General features: G+C 53.3%; 1 protein-coding gene across 2 annotated transcripts; it reads left to right on the forward strand.

Moving 5' to 3' along the window:
• The first annotated feature begins 659 nt into the window (after positions 1 to 659).
• VGLL4 (vestigial like family member 4) lies at positions 660 to 15155 on the forward strand. 2 transcript variants are annotated; one of them, XM_053468616.1, is made up of 5 exons: positions 660 to 880; positions 10896 to 11085; positions 14246 to 14468; positions 14611 to 14734; positions 14887 to 15155. In XM_053468616.1, exons 1-5 carry the CDS (start codon positions 817 to 819, stop codon positions 15153 to 15155), a joined length of 870 nt encoding a protein of 289 aa, XP_053324591.1. In that variant the 5' UTR covers positions 660 to 816. The 2 variants fall into 2 exon arrangements, with proteins under 2 accessions (XP_053324591.1, XP_053324590.1); XM_053468615.1 differs by lacking the exon at positions 660 to 880 and adding an exon at positions 7745 to 8226.
• The last annotated feature ends 66 nt before the right edge of the window (positions 15156 to 15221 follow it).

Below are 15221 nucleotides of genomic sequence, written 5' to 3' on the forward strand. Positions count from 1 at the left end.
CCCTGCGGAGCGCTGTCGGAGGGCAATAACCCCCCCTGTGGAGCGCTGTCGGAGGGCAATAACCCCCCCTGCGGAGCGCTGTCGGAGGGCAATAACCCCCCCTGCGGAGCGCTGTCGGAGGGCAATACCCCCTCCCCCCGCGCGGAGCGCTGTCGGAGGGCAATACCCCCTCCCCCCGCGCGGAGCGCTGTCGAAGGGCAATACCCCCTCCCCCCGCGCGGAGCGCTGTCGGAGGGCAATACCCCCCCCCCCGCGCGGAGCGCTGTCGGAGGGCAATACCCCCTCCCCCCGCACGGAGCGCTGTCAGAGGGCAATACCCCCCCCCGCGCGGAGCGCTGTCGGAGGGCAATACCCCCTTTGGTGACGTGGTCATGCGCGGTATCGCTCTGCAGGCGACTCTATGCACTGGGGTGATCTCTTCGCGTGGCCCCGTGGCTGTTTGTGTCTCCTGGATATGGGCACGGAAGGGTTAATGAGCGTTTGCGTTGGTTAATCCTGTAAAAATACCTGTTCTGGAGGATCTGCCCTCCGACAATTACCCCCCCCCCCGCTCCTCACCGCCTCATCCGGTTCATGCAGCCTCGCAGGTGCCTTCCATGCGGCAAACGCAGAGCCCCCCATGCGCAGGTGCGGCGGGACGTGCGGGGGCTGTAGGAGGATTTTGTCCTTTTTTGTTATATTTTGCCCCAGCGTGGTGCAGACTCGCCGCTTGTACCCTCCCTATCTCCAGACGTGGTACCTTGGCCTGGGTCTTTACGATGTCACGTCTGCCCCCCCGCTGACACGTTACTCGCTCGTATTTTTCAGGGTCCGGACATGGAGACCCCGCTGGACGTCCTGTCGAGGGCCGCGTCGCTGGTCCACGCAGACGACGAGAAACGTGAGTCGCTGGGAGTTTTGTGGTTGAATCATAACAGGGGGGGGGGATACCCCAGTTACCCCCACCTACCCCACACCAGTTACCCCCACCCCAGGGGACCCCAGTTACCCCCTGGCAGTAAGTGGAAAGCCGCATGGCTGATTTACCGCTCAGGTTCTGGCTTTATAGTCACACATGTTGGGCAGGAAAGGGTGTTTCCCGGGGCAGTTCCTCGCGTTGGTAAATAAACCCCCGGGGCAGTTCCTCGCGTTGGTAAATAAACCCCCGGGGCAGTTCCTCGCGTTGGTAAATAAACCCCCCGGGGCAGTTCCTCGCTGGCCGTTGCGCTTTTGTCAATAACACCTGAGACGTCTGGTGAGCTCCATTGTTTGCAGATCTTTGGCAAATGACATCATTCCTCCCGCAGACGAGACGCCCCTCCCCCACCTGCTGATGTCAGAGGGGTAAAAGGGGCATTAAACGTCTCCATGCTTTAGGAATAAAAGTCTCCCTGGCCGGCGGGGGGCCCATGGCCGGCGGGGGGTCCGTGGCCGGCGTCCGCTGCGGGTCCCTGGAGACCCCCTCACGTTACTGGCCGGCCCGCGCGGTGGAAAGGATGCGGCCTGCGCATGCGCGGGGCAGCTGCAGACCGCTGTTCAGGGCGCAGTTCTTCGTGGCATTGTATGTTCGCCCGTTTCAGGGCACTTTGGCCCCCGGGGCCGGTCGCTCGCGCAGGAGCTCTGTTTGATGAGGTGTGTTTGTTAGCGTAGCTGCGGCTGAACCGGCTCTGCGTGTTACCGGCTCCCGTGCAGCTCTATTTACCCGTCTGTCGCCAGTAACTGCCCCAGCGTCGGGCTCCTCGCAGCTCTCTGGGGGTCTGCATGCGCAGAGCTCATTCACCACGCGTAAAGTCCACGTGCCCCAGGGTGGGGTATTCCTGCGCGGACACACACGGCGCTGGTGAGTGATGCGTCTGAATTACCCCCGACGTTCTCCCCGGGGCCGGAGCTGGGGGGGGGTGAGAAGTGGGACGTGTGGCTCCTGGGTTTTCGGATCGCTTTACGTTGATCTCTGGGGGTGTCGGATCTCTGGGGGTCTCGTCCGTCTCCTGCCGCCCCCCCCCCCGCTGTTTGTCTCTCGTGGGCCGGTCCGTGTAACGTTACTGATTGCAGGGGGTCCCGGGGCATTTCCCTTGCAGGCTGATGTCTCGTTATGATGTAGAGAGACCGGATCTTCCCTACGGGGGGCCGGGGGCATTAGAGGCAGAATCTGCCGGCAGATGAGAATCGTTGGGTTCTTGTCTGCCCCTTTCCTGCCCCCGGGGCCGGCTTAATGCCTCCGGTATGAGGAACGTAATTACCAGTATTACCCTCGCCCCGGGGGGGGGGGTATGGGGGGTTGAGCTGTGTTATTATTATTTATATATCGCCGTCATACTCCGCAGCGCTGTACAATGTGTGTTATTATTATTTATATATCGCCATCATACTCCGCAGCGCTGTACAATGTGTGTTATTATTATTTATATATCGCCGTCATACTCCGCAGCGCTGTACAATGTGTGTTATTATTATTTATATATCGCCATCATACTCCGCAGCGCTGTACAATGTGTGTTATTATTATTTATATATCGCCGTCATACTCCGCAGCGCTGTACAATGTGTTATTATTATTTATATATCGCCATCATACTCCGCAGCGCTGTACAATGTGTTATTATTATTATTTATATATGGCCGTCATACTCCACAGCGCTGTACAATGTGTTATTATTATTTATATATCGCCGTCATACTCCGCAGCGCTGTACAATGTGTGTTATTATTATTTATATATCGCCGTCATACTCCGCAGCGCTGTACAATGTGTTATTATTATTTATATATCACCGTCATACTCCGCAGCGCTGTACAATGTGTGTTATTATTATTTATATATCGCCGTCATACTCCGCAGCGCTGTACAATGTGTGTTATTATTATTTATATATCGCCGTCATACTCCGCAGCGCTGTACAATGTGTTATTATTATTATTTATATATCGCCGTCATACTCCGCAGCGCTGTACAATGTGTGTTATTATTATTATTTATATATCGCCGTCATACTCCGCAGCGCTGTACAATGTGTGTTATTATTATTATTTATATATCGCCGTCATACTCCGCAGCGCTGTACAATGTGTTATTAATATTATTTATATATCGCCGCCATACTCCGCAGCACTGTACAATGTGTTATTATTATTATTTATATATCGCCGTCATACTCCGCAGCGCTGTACAATGTGTGTTATTATTATTATTTATATATCGCCGTCATACTCCGCAGCGCTGTACAATGTGTGTTATTATTTATATATCGCCGTCATACTCCGCAGCGCTGTACAATGTGTGCTATTATCATTATTTATATATCGCCGTCATACTCCGCAGCGCTGTACAATGTGTTATTATTATTTATATATCACCGTCATACTCCGCAGCGCTGTACAATGTGTTATTATTATTTATATAGCGCCGTCATACTCCGCAGCGCTGTACAATGTGTGTTATTATTATTTATATATCGCCGCCATACTCCGCAGCGCTGTACAATGTGTGTTATTATTATTTATATATCGCCGTCATACTCCGCAGCGCTGTACAATGTGTGTTATTATTATTTATATATCGCCGTCATACTCCGCAGCGCTGTACAATGTGTTATTATTATTTATATATCGCCGTCATACTCCGCAGCGCTGTACAATGTGTTGTTATTATTTATATATCGCCGTCATACTCCGCAGCACTGTACAATGTGTGTTATTATTTATATATCGCCGTCATACTCCGCAGCGCTGTACAATGTGTGTTATTATTATTTATATATCGCTGTCATACTCCGCAGCGCTGTACAATGTGTGTTATTATTATTATTTATATATCGCCGTCATACTCCGCAGCGCTGTACAATGTGTGTTATTATTATTATTTATATATCGCCGTCATACTCCGCAGCGCTGTACAATGTGTGTTATTATTTATATATCGCCGTCATACTCCGCAGCGCTGTACAATGTGTGTTATTATTATTTATATATCGCCGTCATACTCCGCAGCGCTGTACAATGTGTGTTATTATTATTATTTATATATCGCCGTCATACTCCGCAGCGCTGTACAATGTGTGTTATTATTTATATATCGCCGTCATACTCCGCAGCGCTGTACAATGTGTGTTATTATTATTATTTATATATCGCCGTCATACTCCGCAGCGCTGTACAATGTGTATTATTATTATTTATATATCGCCGTCATACTCCGCAGCGCTGTACAATGTGTGTTATTATTATTATTTATATATCGCCGTCATACTCCGCAGCGCTGTACAATGTGTATTATTATTATTTATATATCGCCGTCATACTCCGCAGCGCTGTACAATGTGTGTTATTATTATTTATATATCGCCATCATACTCCGCAGCGCTGTACAATGTGTTATTATTATTATTTATATATCGCCGTCATACTCCGCAGCGCTGTACAATGTGTTATTATTATTATTTATATATCGCCGTCATACTCCGCAGCGCTGTACAATGTGTTATTATTATTATTTATATATCGCCGTCATACTCCGCAGCGCTGTACAATGTGTGTTATTATTATTTATATATCGCCGTCATACTCCGCAGCGCTGTACAATGTGTGTTATTATTATTATTTATATATCGCCGTCATACTCCGCAGCGCTGTACAATGTGTTATTATTATTTATATATCGCCGTCATACTCCGCAGCGCTGTACAATGTGTGTTATTATTATTTATATATCGCGGTCATACTCCGCAGCGCTGTACAATGTGTTATTATTATTTATATATCGCCGTCATACTCCGCAGCGCTGTACAATGTGTGTTATTATTTATATATCGCCGTCATACTCCGCAGCGCTGTACAATGTGTTATTATTTATATATCGCCGTCATACTCCGCAGCGCTGTACAATGTGTGTTATTATTATTATTTATATATCGCCGTCATACTCCGCAGCGCTGTACAATGTGTTATTATTATTTATATATCGCCGTCATACTCCGCAGCGCTGTACAATGTGTGTTATTATTATTATTTATATATCGCCGTCATACTCCGCAGCACTGTACAATGTGTGTTATTATTATTATTTATATATCGCCGTCATACTCCGCAGCGCTGTACAATGTGTTATTATTATTTATATATCGCCGCCATACTCCGCAGCGTTGTACAATGTGTTATTATTTATATATCGCCGTTATACTCTGTAGCGCTGTACAATGTGTGTTATTATTTATATATCGCTGTCATACTCCGCAGCGCTGTACAATGTGTGTTATTATTATTATTTATATATCGCCGTCATACTCCACAGCGCTGTACAATGTGTGTTATTATTATTTATATATCACCGTCATACTCCGCAGCGCTGTACAATGTGTGTTATTATTATTTATATATCACCGTCATACTCCGCAGCGCTGTACAATGTGTGTTATTATTATTTATATATCGCCGTCATACTCCGCAGCGCTGTACAATGTGTGTTATTATTATTTATATATCGCCGTCATACTCCGCAGCGCTGTACAATGTGTTATTATTATTATTTATATATCGCCGTCATACTCCGCAGCACTGTACAATGTGTTATTATTTATATACCGGTTCAGGCGGTTAATATGGCGTTGCCTGAATTGGATACAATGTTGTTCTCTGGGCTACACGCTCTGGTACATGTTACACGTCAGCGTGACCCATGTTCTGGGACCCGACCAATAGAATTATCGTTTGAAGGGGTTTCCGTGGCATAGGGACGTGACCCGGCGTCTGGCACGTACGGGGGGGGGTGTTTAGTCTGCGGGGGCAGGAAGTGCACGTTGTGGACAGGATGTTGTGGGTTACCTCCTGTGTCGTCTCTCGGGAATCGTGTCCTCCCTGCCCCAGGGGTAACTTAGTAGCCACATCCCTGCTGAGTGTTCCTGGTGCTTTATCCACCCCCTCCCCCACTGTCTGCTTCACGCCCCGGGGGTACTTTGTCATGTTCGGGGTCCTCGGACCTGTTTAACTCTTTGCGTCTGACCCCATCACACTCCGCGTCCGCCGGCGGGGAGAAGCCCAACCATTCTTTCCTCTTTATTGTTTTTTTTATTTATATGGCGCCGTCATATTCCGTAGCGCTGTTTGAATTCCAGCAGGTATCAGCAATGAGCTGCTGCCGTGGCAGACGTGACTGTTTACTGCTTCCCGTCGCGCGATCCTTACTTTGTACATCGGGGTAAATGTGGCGGAAGGAACGCCGTCTGCAGTCTGTCCCGGGTTCTCTCTGTAAGGGATGTTGCCCTGGGGGGGGTAACTTTGAGGCTCCAGGCTGTGTGGGGGGGGTGCCCGCCCTGCCCCCGCCCTGCCCCCGCCACCTTTAATCCAATAATTGCCATTAAAGGCTGTATCGCTTCTCGCTCCGACGCGTCTGGCTGCACCGCAACACGGCTACATCAGTACTAAGCACCCGGCGATCGCAGATCATTGTGAAATCTGCCCCGTTCTCCCCGTTAACCCTCTGAGAGCCACGAGCCATTTCCCGGTATCATCAGGTTTGTCCTTGGCAGACTTCCTCCTGCCCCGGGGTGGGCATTCCATGTCACGCATGCGCCCTCATTACCGTTAGTTACTACTAAATCATGCCACAAAATATATTAACACCTTTGTGGCCGTATACCCCTAATATTAACCCTGTAGGTTCTGTCTACAGAGGCTTAGAATGGAAAATGCTTTGATACAAACTCTTCTGAGCTGTAGATGTTGGATCCACTACCCCTGCGGAAGAGCCCGTCTGCCAACACCGAGGGCCGGGAGTTCTGCCGGTCCCCGGACCTCATGGTGTTTGGAGAGTTAATGTTAGGATGTGCCGTTAGGTAATAAGCCCCTCGCTGTAATGCGCGCGTTTTCTGCGTGGAATCTGAACACGTGCATTTACTGCGGCGCATTCCAGCATCCCGGAAATATTCCAGGAATTCCTGCCTTACCAATAGCAGCCACTAGATGGCACAGTGACGGCGTGCGGTGACAGCCTCTGCCGGCCGGCGGATCCTCATTGAAATTCCTAAAAACCGAATGTTGCAGAATCTTGTAATACCTTTTTTATTAGACGGGCTTTCGGGGGTCCGCCCTTTATCAAATCAAACGCATTTCCGACCAAGCAAGTGAAAAACCGTTTAATTCATTGAAATTCCTTTACGTTTTCAGGGTCTCCTGGGGGTCTGTTCACTAAAAAGGCCAAACCTCACTGCGTGTTATATGGGGGGCTTCTCCCGCAGGAAGGGCTGAGCCGGCCCGGTACTTCATTATTAATTTATATAGCACCATCATATTCCGCGGCGCCGTACAGCAGGTACAGGACTTAAAAGAAGCGCATCGCGTAACAATTTGACTTACGGAACAAAAGAGGTAAGGAAGGCCCTGGTCAGAACGCGTCGAGTGGCGGGGTTGGGGTTATGGGGAGCGCTGTGGTGGCAGCAGGGGCGGGGTTAGGGGGAAGCACGCTCGGTGGGGGTGGGGTTAGGGGGAGCACGCTCGGTGGGGGTGGGGTTAGGGGGAGCACGCTCGGTGGGGGTGGGGGGGGGATAAAGCAAAGTTTCTATTTAATGTGTGTAATGGGAACGCCGGGATTCGCCAGCAGAGGGCGCTGTGTGTGACCCGGGGGGGGGCGGCGGGTGCTCTTTGTGATCAGATAGGAAGCGGACAGAGTCCGGTATGTTTCATATCGTTCATGTAAATATATCCCGCCAGGCTCGCTCCCGTTGCTCTGATATTTTATATTTGGGGGATAGCGCGCTCCCGTCGCTCTAATATTTGGGGCGTGCTCGCTCCCTGCACTGGGCGGTAGCACTCTACCCCCCGCCCCCCGTGACGTGAGGCGCGTGCACGGCGCCCCGCCTCCGCCAGTCGGGCTCAGCCTGCGTGTCGTTCGCTTGCAGCGGGGCTGCGAGGGGTTTTTGTCTGGAGCGGCGCGTGTTTTTCCCGTTCATTTTTTTTTCTTGGTTCCGAGCCCCGGAGACCCCGCAGGACGTGGCCTCGCAGGTAGTCTCTCTGTGGAGCCACCGCCCCGCCGAGGACTTTTCTTTTTTTTTTTTTTATACTTTTAACGTGTTTCGTCTGCCGGGCCTTTTCCGTGTGAAGTTCGGGGACCCGGAGTGTTCGACGTCGCTCTCCCGGTAAGGCCCGGAAGCCGGAGTTTCCTGTTAACCCGATAAATGCTGTTTATGAGGATGGATCTGCTGAACTATCAGTATCTGGACAAGATGAACAACAACATCGGGATCCTGCGCTACGACGGTAAATACCCGGGGCCCGATGATCTGTCTGTGCCCCCCCCCGATGATCTGTCTGTGCCCCCCCCGATGATCTGTCTGTGCCCCCCCCGATGATCTGTCTGTGCCCCCCCCGATGATCTGTCTGTGGGCCCCCCCGATGATCTGTCTGTGGGCCCCCCCGATGATCTGTCTGTGGGCCCCCCCGATGATCTGTCTGTGGGCCCCCCCGATGATCTGTCTGTGGCTCCCCCCGGTGATCTGTCTGTGGCCCCCCTCTCCCCCCCGATGATCTGTCTGTGGCTCCCCCCCGTGATCTGTCTGTGGGGCCCCCTCCCCCTCCGCAGTGTCTCGCGTGGATTTGTTATTCCGGGACGGGAGGATTTCTTGTGTTTTTGTAAACATTAAATACACAAAAAAAAAAACGGCCGGAAGTTTACAGAAAAATCCCAATATTTACAAACATTTCTAGATTTGTTTAATTTATAAAATTCTTATTTCTGATTCGCCGAATTACTGGAAAAGACACTTTTATTTAAAATATAACCGTAATCCGCCGCCCCCCCCGGTACCCCCCCCGGTACCCCCCCCCCCTCTTCCCGTCGGCTCCAGCGAGAAAATGTTTGCTTTTTACTTTGTGAAAGGCTGTTAACCCTCGCTGTGCCGTCTCCTCACTTTTTGTGCCTCTGCCGGGCGTCCGCTCGAGACTTCGCACAAAGGGTGAGAACGGATCCGCTGCGTCTGTGCTGTACAGTGCCGCGGCATGTGGTGGTGCCGTATAAATAATTGCTTTAAGTGCAGACCCGCCGCCCGGAGGGGGTGTTTAGTTCCAGCGGTCCGAGTCTGGCCCCCCTACCCCACCGTACGTTATTCTGCATATGAGGGGGATTCGGGCAGCATTCAGGTTTTAACCATTTGGCTGACAGTTCGTCGTGTGTTAACCGCTCGGCAGAGTCCTGCTGGCCCCCGGGGGCCCCCACTTTCCTCCCTTCTGGAAGATTCTGCGTTCCCTGCGAATGTAAACACTGAGAGGAATCGTGCCGAGTCGGCGCATTCCACCCGCTCCGTTTCCTGACGTTTGGGATCCGCAGCGTGGGGTACCTGAGCCCTCTGAGGCCCCCGGCGGCCCCCGTCTCGCTGTGTCCCGCTATTGTTTACATGCGTTTAACCCCGCGTTATAACCCACATTGGTTTCTGGATGCGACTGTGGAGGTAACCGGTCACACGAAATGTTTTATGTGGTTTGGCTTCCGTGTATTAAACGCCCCAGGAGTGGTTTTCCTGATTTTTCTGATCCGCCGCCCTGCCGGTTCCACGTCGCGGCCCCTGGATGTATCCCTGGCTGAACTAAGCGCGGGGAGACTCTTGTGTACCGTAGCGATCTAACCTGCAGCTGCCGGGTAATTACATCACGCCGAATGCCTCGGTCTTAATACCCCAAGAGTCTGTGAGAGTCTGTTTCAGGCTGGGGGGGGCGCCGTTACGTCTTGCGGTAAAGCAATCTGGGCGGGGCGGAGCCTAAATATCACATGATCACCAAAAACAGGGTAAAGAAGCTTTAATGAAACGGGAAGCAAAGCGCCTTCATTTCTCCGGCCCCCCTGGACGCCGCGGCAGAAGGAGAAAAGCCAAATCATTTACCTGTCAACGGGAGCCGAACACCTCTCACCCCGACGCGGAATGTGGAGGAAAAGTCTGTGGCCCCAAACTGCATTAAAACTGATTAACGTTATGGGGGGGGGGCGTGCTGGACCCTATTCCTTTTAAAAATCTGCCACTGAGAAATAGCCCCCCCTCCCCTCCTGGGGGGTGAAATGGAGGGTGACGTCGCGGTGCTCGTCGGGGCCCCCCGGGGGGTTTGAGCTCGGCTCGTATGTTTGAAGTCGCTGTTAACGGCCGCCGGGGCTTTGATCTCCGGCTTTGGCTTCCTTTTCATTTCCAGGTAATCGGCTCTCTTTAGATTGTAAGCTCTTTCACCGTAAAGGTCCTTTTATGTTGAGCTTTCCTTTGGCCGCCTCCTGTCGCGGAGCCGGCGCGGGGGGGAGGTTGGGGGCTATGCGGAGCCGGCGCGGGGGGGGTGCGGAGCCGGCGTGGGGGCTCCGGAATCTCTGCTTTGTGAGGCGCGTGGATTCCTGGCGTGTCGGGACTCATCGCTGCTCTTCTTCTGACCGCGTGATTCATGCGCGAATGATGCGGATTCACCGGATTCTTCACCAACAAAAAAGAGTGAAAATACCTGAGTCTGAGGCCTGGAGGCGCGTAGTGCGACCCCCCCCCGGGGGGGTATTTGGGGGAAGTTCCTTGCCGGTTTCAGAAACCAGAACGTTGAGATTGCGAGACCCCCGTCTGAATGAATTAGAGCGCTCCGCGTGCGTCAGCGGCTGGGGTGCCGGCTTCTCTCTTGCGCTGCGGTCTCGCCTGCGACGGAAAGTTGCGGCGGTCTCTGTGCTGTTTAAATAAGAGGCGTTCTGGGTCTCATCCCACCCGCTGTCTCCCGTTTCATTAACTCTTTCAGCCCCTCGTCAGGCGCGCGCTCCGGCTGCCCTCACTCATCGTCCATTGTTCAAAGGAGAGATTGTGTTTAACTCCCATTAGTCATAGCCGGGCCGCCTAGTGCAGGGAAGTTAGCCATCATGCAGCGTGTTCATTTGTTGTGTTGTATGTTAGAAGCTCACACGTGTGTCTGTCTCGCAGGGGAAGCAGCGTTACGCAGTGAGCCCCGAATGCAGTCCCTGCCGATGTCCGCAGCTCTGACCAATCACCGGACGGGCCCTCCGCCGATCAGCCCGAGCAAGAGGAAGTTCAGCATGGAGCACGGAGACGACGACCTCGACTGTGAACCCGACCACGTCTCCAAAATGAGCCGGATGTTCCCACCGCACCTGTGAGTGTCTGACGCGGGGGGTTCGTCGCTGCGCGCGGGGGAGGGGCAGTAGCTGAGCTCCTTTCAAAATCAATAGGAAAAGTGGCAGCCAATCGCGTGTCTGCTTGCTTATCCCTGCTGAACTCGCTACTCACTACTACAGCAGAATTGAATGGAAGCGATACTGAGCATGTGCAGGAAGTGGACTTAAGTATACTTCCTGCTTGCTGACTTCCTGGTTTCTGTAAGGGGAGATGAGACAGAGGCCTTCTTTTCTCACTCTTATCATCGTCAGATTGCCGTTAGCTGTCCGGTGCTTCTCGTCCGCCGCATTCTAACATCCCCTGTCTGCCCGTGAGTGCCGGGGCCGGCCGTGAGTGCCGGGGCCGGCCGTGAGTGCCGGGGCCGGCCGTGAGTGCCGGGGCCGGCCGTGAGTGCCGGGGCCGGCCGAAGCCAAATGCCTCTCATTCTTTAGTGAAGGAAGTGATCTAAGGGCGTCCTTTGATAAGTGAGACGGCTCTCGGCTGTCTGAGATCCCGGCAGCACATTCCCGACATTCCGGGGGGGGGTGTCAGGGGGGGGTTAAGTCACAGGCTGTGTCTGAGAAGCCGGGGCAACAAACAATAAAAAGACTGTGGAGGGCTTTACCGGCAAGTGTTTGCGAAGTGAAGGACAAGCTGCCTTTTGTGACTGCGGGGGAGGGGCAATGGGGTTAATCTGATGCTTTATTGCCCCATTAGCTCCAAGGATATAAATAGGTTTATAAATTGGTAGAATTTGGGGGTAACTTTATTGATTTTATTTGGTTGGCTGTAAACAAATGTCTTTTTTTTGGGGGGGGGTATTCTTGCTTTTGATCGCGGCTCACGTGACGGCAGATGCCTCCATCGCAGCTCAGGGCCCCGCCGAGTAACACGGAAAATCTGCCTTTTGTGTTTCTTACTCCCATTATTACGTCCCACTTATCGCCCGTTTCTCCTGCTGTAAAGACTCAAACCTTAATCAGTTGTTGGTCTCAGGAGCCGGATGTCTATCCCATGCGTGTTTAATACCCTCACTGTATTACCCTCTGTGCTGGGAGGCTGTTCTACCACCCTGCAATTGAAGGGTATGTGATGTGCCACATGCTGTCTTATTTCCAATTGTTCAGTAATTAACACCCGGTTTACACAGAGATTTCCGGAGGTGTCTTGGGTCCTGCTTGGTTGAAATCATGGTTAATGGGGAGGAATAACGCTCTGTGAATGTGAGCGTTCGGGTTGGCTCTTACTATCTTAAAGCAGCGCGGTTTGGCAGCGATTTCTGTAGGAAAACAAACCGTTCCTGTTTGGATTCGCTCCGTCGCTCCGTGCCAATTATTTTTTCCCAGCGAAATGAAAATCACCCCAAAAACGGCGGCTGTTTCTAGAAACGTTTGATTGGCGTCGGGGGGGGGGCTAGGGGGGTCTCGGAGCTTCACAGTCTTATTATTTGGCGTATTGCGCGGGAGTCACCTGGCCAGTAATCCCAGTACCCGGTGTCCGTGTTGGCGGCCGGGTGTCACGTATGATGAGCGTGCGGGTCACACGCCTGGATTTGGTCCCCCGGCGCTGATCTCCCTTCTGACGGCGGCCTCTGTCGCTTTAATTGGCAGCTGAGGAAACAAAGAGCTTCTTATTCTTCAGCCCCTCCCCCCGGAGCTCAGCCCCTCCCCCCGGGGCTGTCTCTTAATAATAAGAGTCCTCTCTGGGCCGGGATCACCTGATCGCTCTCTGATCACCGGGTGCTGGGATCCCGTCCAATCAACATGCCTGTAATAAGACGTGTTTGTGTGTTAGAGGGGCAGATGGACAGGCAGGGGTTAAAACGTTGCTGTGTTCTTTAGGGAGTTCAGATAAAGGGGGTCGTTGTGCCGGCGTCTCTGGGGGTCTCGCTGCTGTCTCTGGGTAACATGCCGGGTGCCTCGTTCCTGCCAGGGGGTCCCGCGGCGTTATTGGCTTCGTCGGGGTGGGGAATGTCAGCGAGGGGCCCGAGTCCCGCGGCTCCCCAGATGTTTCCTGAGCCTCGTCAGATGTTTCATTTACTCGATGGTTTTGCCCCTGGGACGGGGTTGTTTTGGACACGGTTGCTACGGACACGGATTCCGGGGAAGGTTTTGGAACAAGTCCCTGAGACGCCAAACAACAGGCCCCCCCCCCCCCCGTTGTAGACGGCGTATGGAGGGGTTAGTGCGTCTCTGTACGAGCTCTTCGGGGGGGCCACATGCGCCCTCTTTGAGGTTTTGGGCCCCTCGCCAAGACCCCCCCTATTTTCACTGTCTGGCGTGGTAGCTGCCTCGGTTGCTAATACCCCGTTACTGTGCCACGTCACGCGCAGAGCTATACCTCTGTTACCCTCCGCCCCCTGACAGAGACGCTCGCGGATGCCCCGTGTAGGCAGGAAGCCCCCGCGCATGGTGTAGGAGAGGGGAGTCATCCTGGTTGCGCTGCTTAATGGCGTCCCCGCACTGTGCGTCTGATATCCCCCTCCCTCCGCACGCAGCATCCAAGGGGACTCTTAGTTTGACGGCTGCCGACAGCTTGCCAGATCCGTGGGGGGCGGGGGGGCTTAATGCATTAAAAACAAAAACAACTTTATTCACCAGATGCGAACTTTGAGAGAGTGTTTTCAGCCTCAGTTAATTTAACCCCCGATGAGCCAAATCCGAAGAGCCGGTTAGACTGCCAGGCGAGGGGGGGTTTGGGTTGCCATCGCGTTGGCCGCTCCCAGGCCTCGTGGACCCCGTTATTAACGCATCCGCCTGGTCGTGAATACCTGTCGTCCTGTGTTACCCCGGATTTACCCCACGGGGCAGTTTTATGTATATTCACGGGGGCCGCCGCTTCATGTAAACGAGATATCGGGGGAGGTGCAGGACGTTGTGCTGCGGCCGGACGGCCGTTTTTGGCGCGCCGAGGGGTCCTTACACGGCGGGTCGGCGGTCCGTCTCATGCTCTGTATGGTTCCATGTTGTGGCTCATTTGTGGTATTTTAATACACTATTGCTGTTCTTGTTACCTGCGCAGCTGTATGAGGGTAACGTGTATCCCAGCATGCAGCGCTCCACACGCGTGGCCATGTATGCGCGCATTACTCCTGAATCCCGCCGTGTGGCGTGACGAGGGGTCTCCCCGGCTTCATTTCTGTGTCTTTTTGTTTTTAGCTCCAAGAGTCTTAATGGGGATTTCCGTAAAGAGGGGAGAGAGCGAAGCCGGAGCCCCGTAGAGCGCGCCGTGGCGCCCACCATGACGTTACACGGCAGCCATTTGTACGCCTCGATCCCCGGCCTCGGCATGGATCAACCCCTCGCTCTGACCAAAAACAGCTCGGACGCATCGAGAGGCGCCATGATACCGCCATCCCTGTCCCCGGTGGAGCGACAGCAGGTAACGCCGCGCACGCTTGGCCCCTCATCTGAGTCCGCCGGTGATCTATTACGCGGACTCGATCCCCCGCAGATCCCCGTCTGATGCAGGCGGCACGGAATAGAAACAAAGTATCCGGGATAACCGTTTTCTCCATTTCTAGAATCGGCCGTCGGTGATCACCTGCGCGCCTCCGAGCAACCGCAACTGTAACCTCTCTCACTGCCCCGTGGCCCACAACGGCTGCGTCTCCGCCGCGCCCACCAGCTTCCGGCGGCTCTCAAACGGTAAGTCGGCGTCATTTAACTCGTGCCGCGCGCATGCCAGGGTCCTGACTGGAGGGCCGCGCAGACGCCAGGGCCACGCTCTTTCGTTCGTTGTTCTGTAGGATTTGGGGAAACGCAGACGGACGTCTCACTCGCTTCTCTCTGTGTTTCAGCTACTACTGCCTGTGACCCCGTGGTGGAGGAACACTTCCGCAGAAGCCTCGGGAAGAATTACAAGGAGCCCGAGCCCGTGGCAAACTCCGTGTCCATCACCGGCTCCGTGGATGATCACTTCGCCAAGGCCCTGGGAGATACTTGGCTCCAGATCAAGGCTGCCAAGGACAGCGTGTCCGGCAGCCCCGAGTCGGCGTCACGGAGGGGCCAGTCCTCGCCGTCTTCTCACATGGTCAACCACAACCAGTCCCCCTCCGTGCTGTCGTAGAGCCGGAGATCCTGTGCTAGAGATGGGATCCGCAGGATCGGGGGGGGTCTCTGATCCCTGGGGCTA

The sequence above is a fragment of the Spea bombifrons genome, chromosome 6 (genome assembly GCF_027358695.1).
Source record: "Spea bombifrons isolate aSpeBom1 chromosome 6, aSpeBom1.2.pri, whole genome shotgun sequence".
Taxonomy (NCBI): Eukaryota; Metazoa; Chordata; class Amphibia; order Anura; family Pelobatidae; genus Spea; species Spea bombifrons.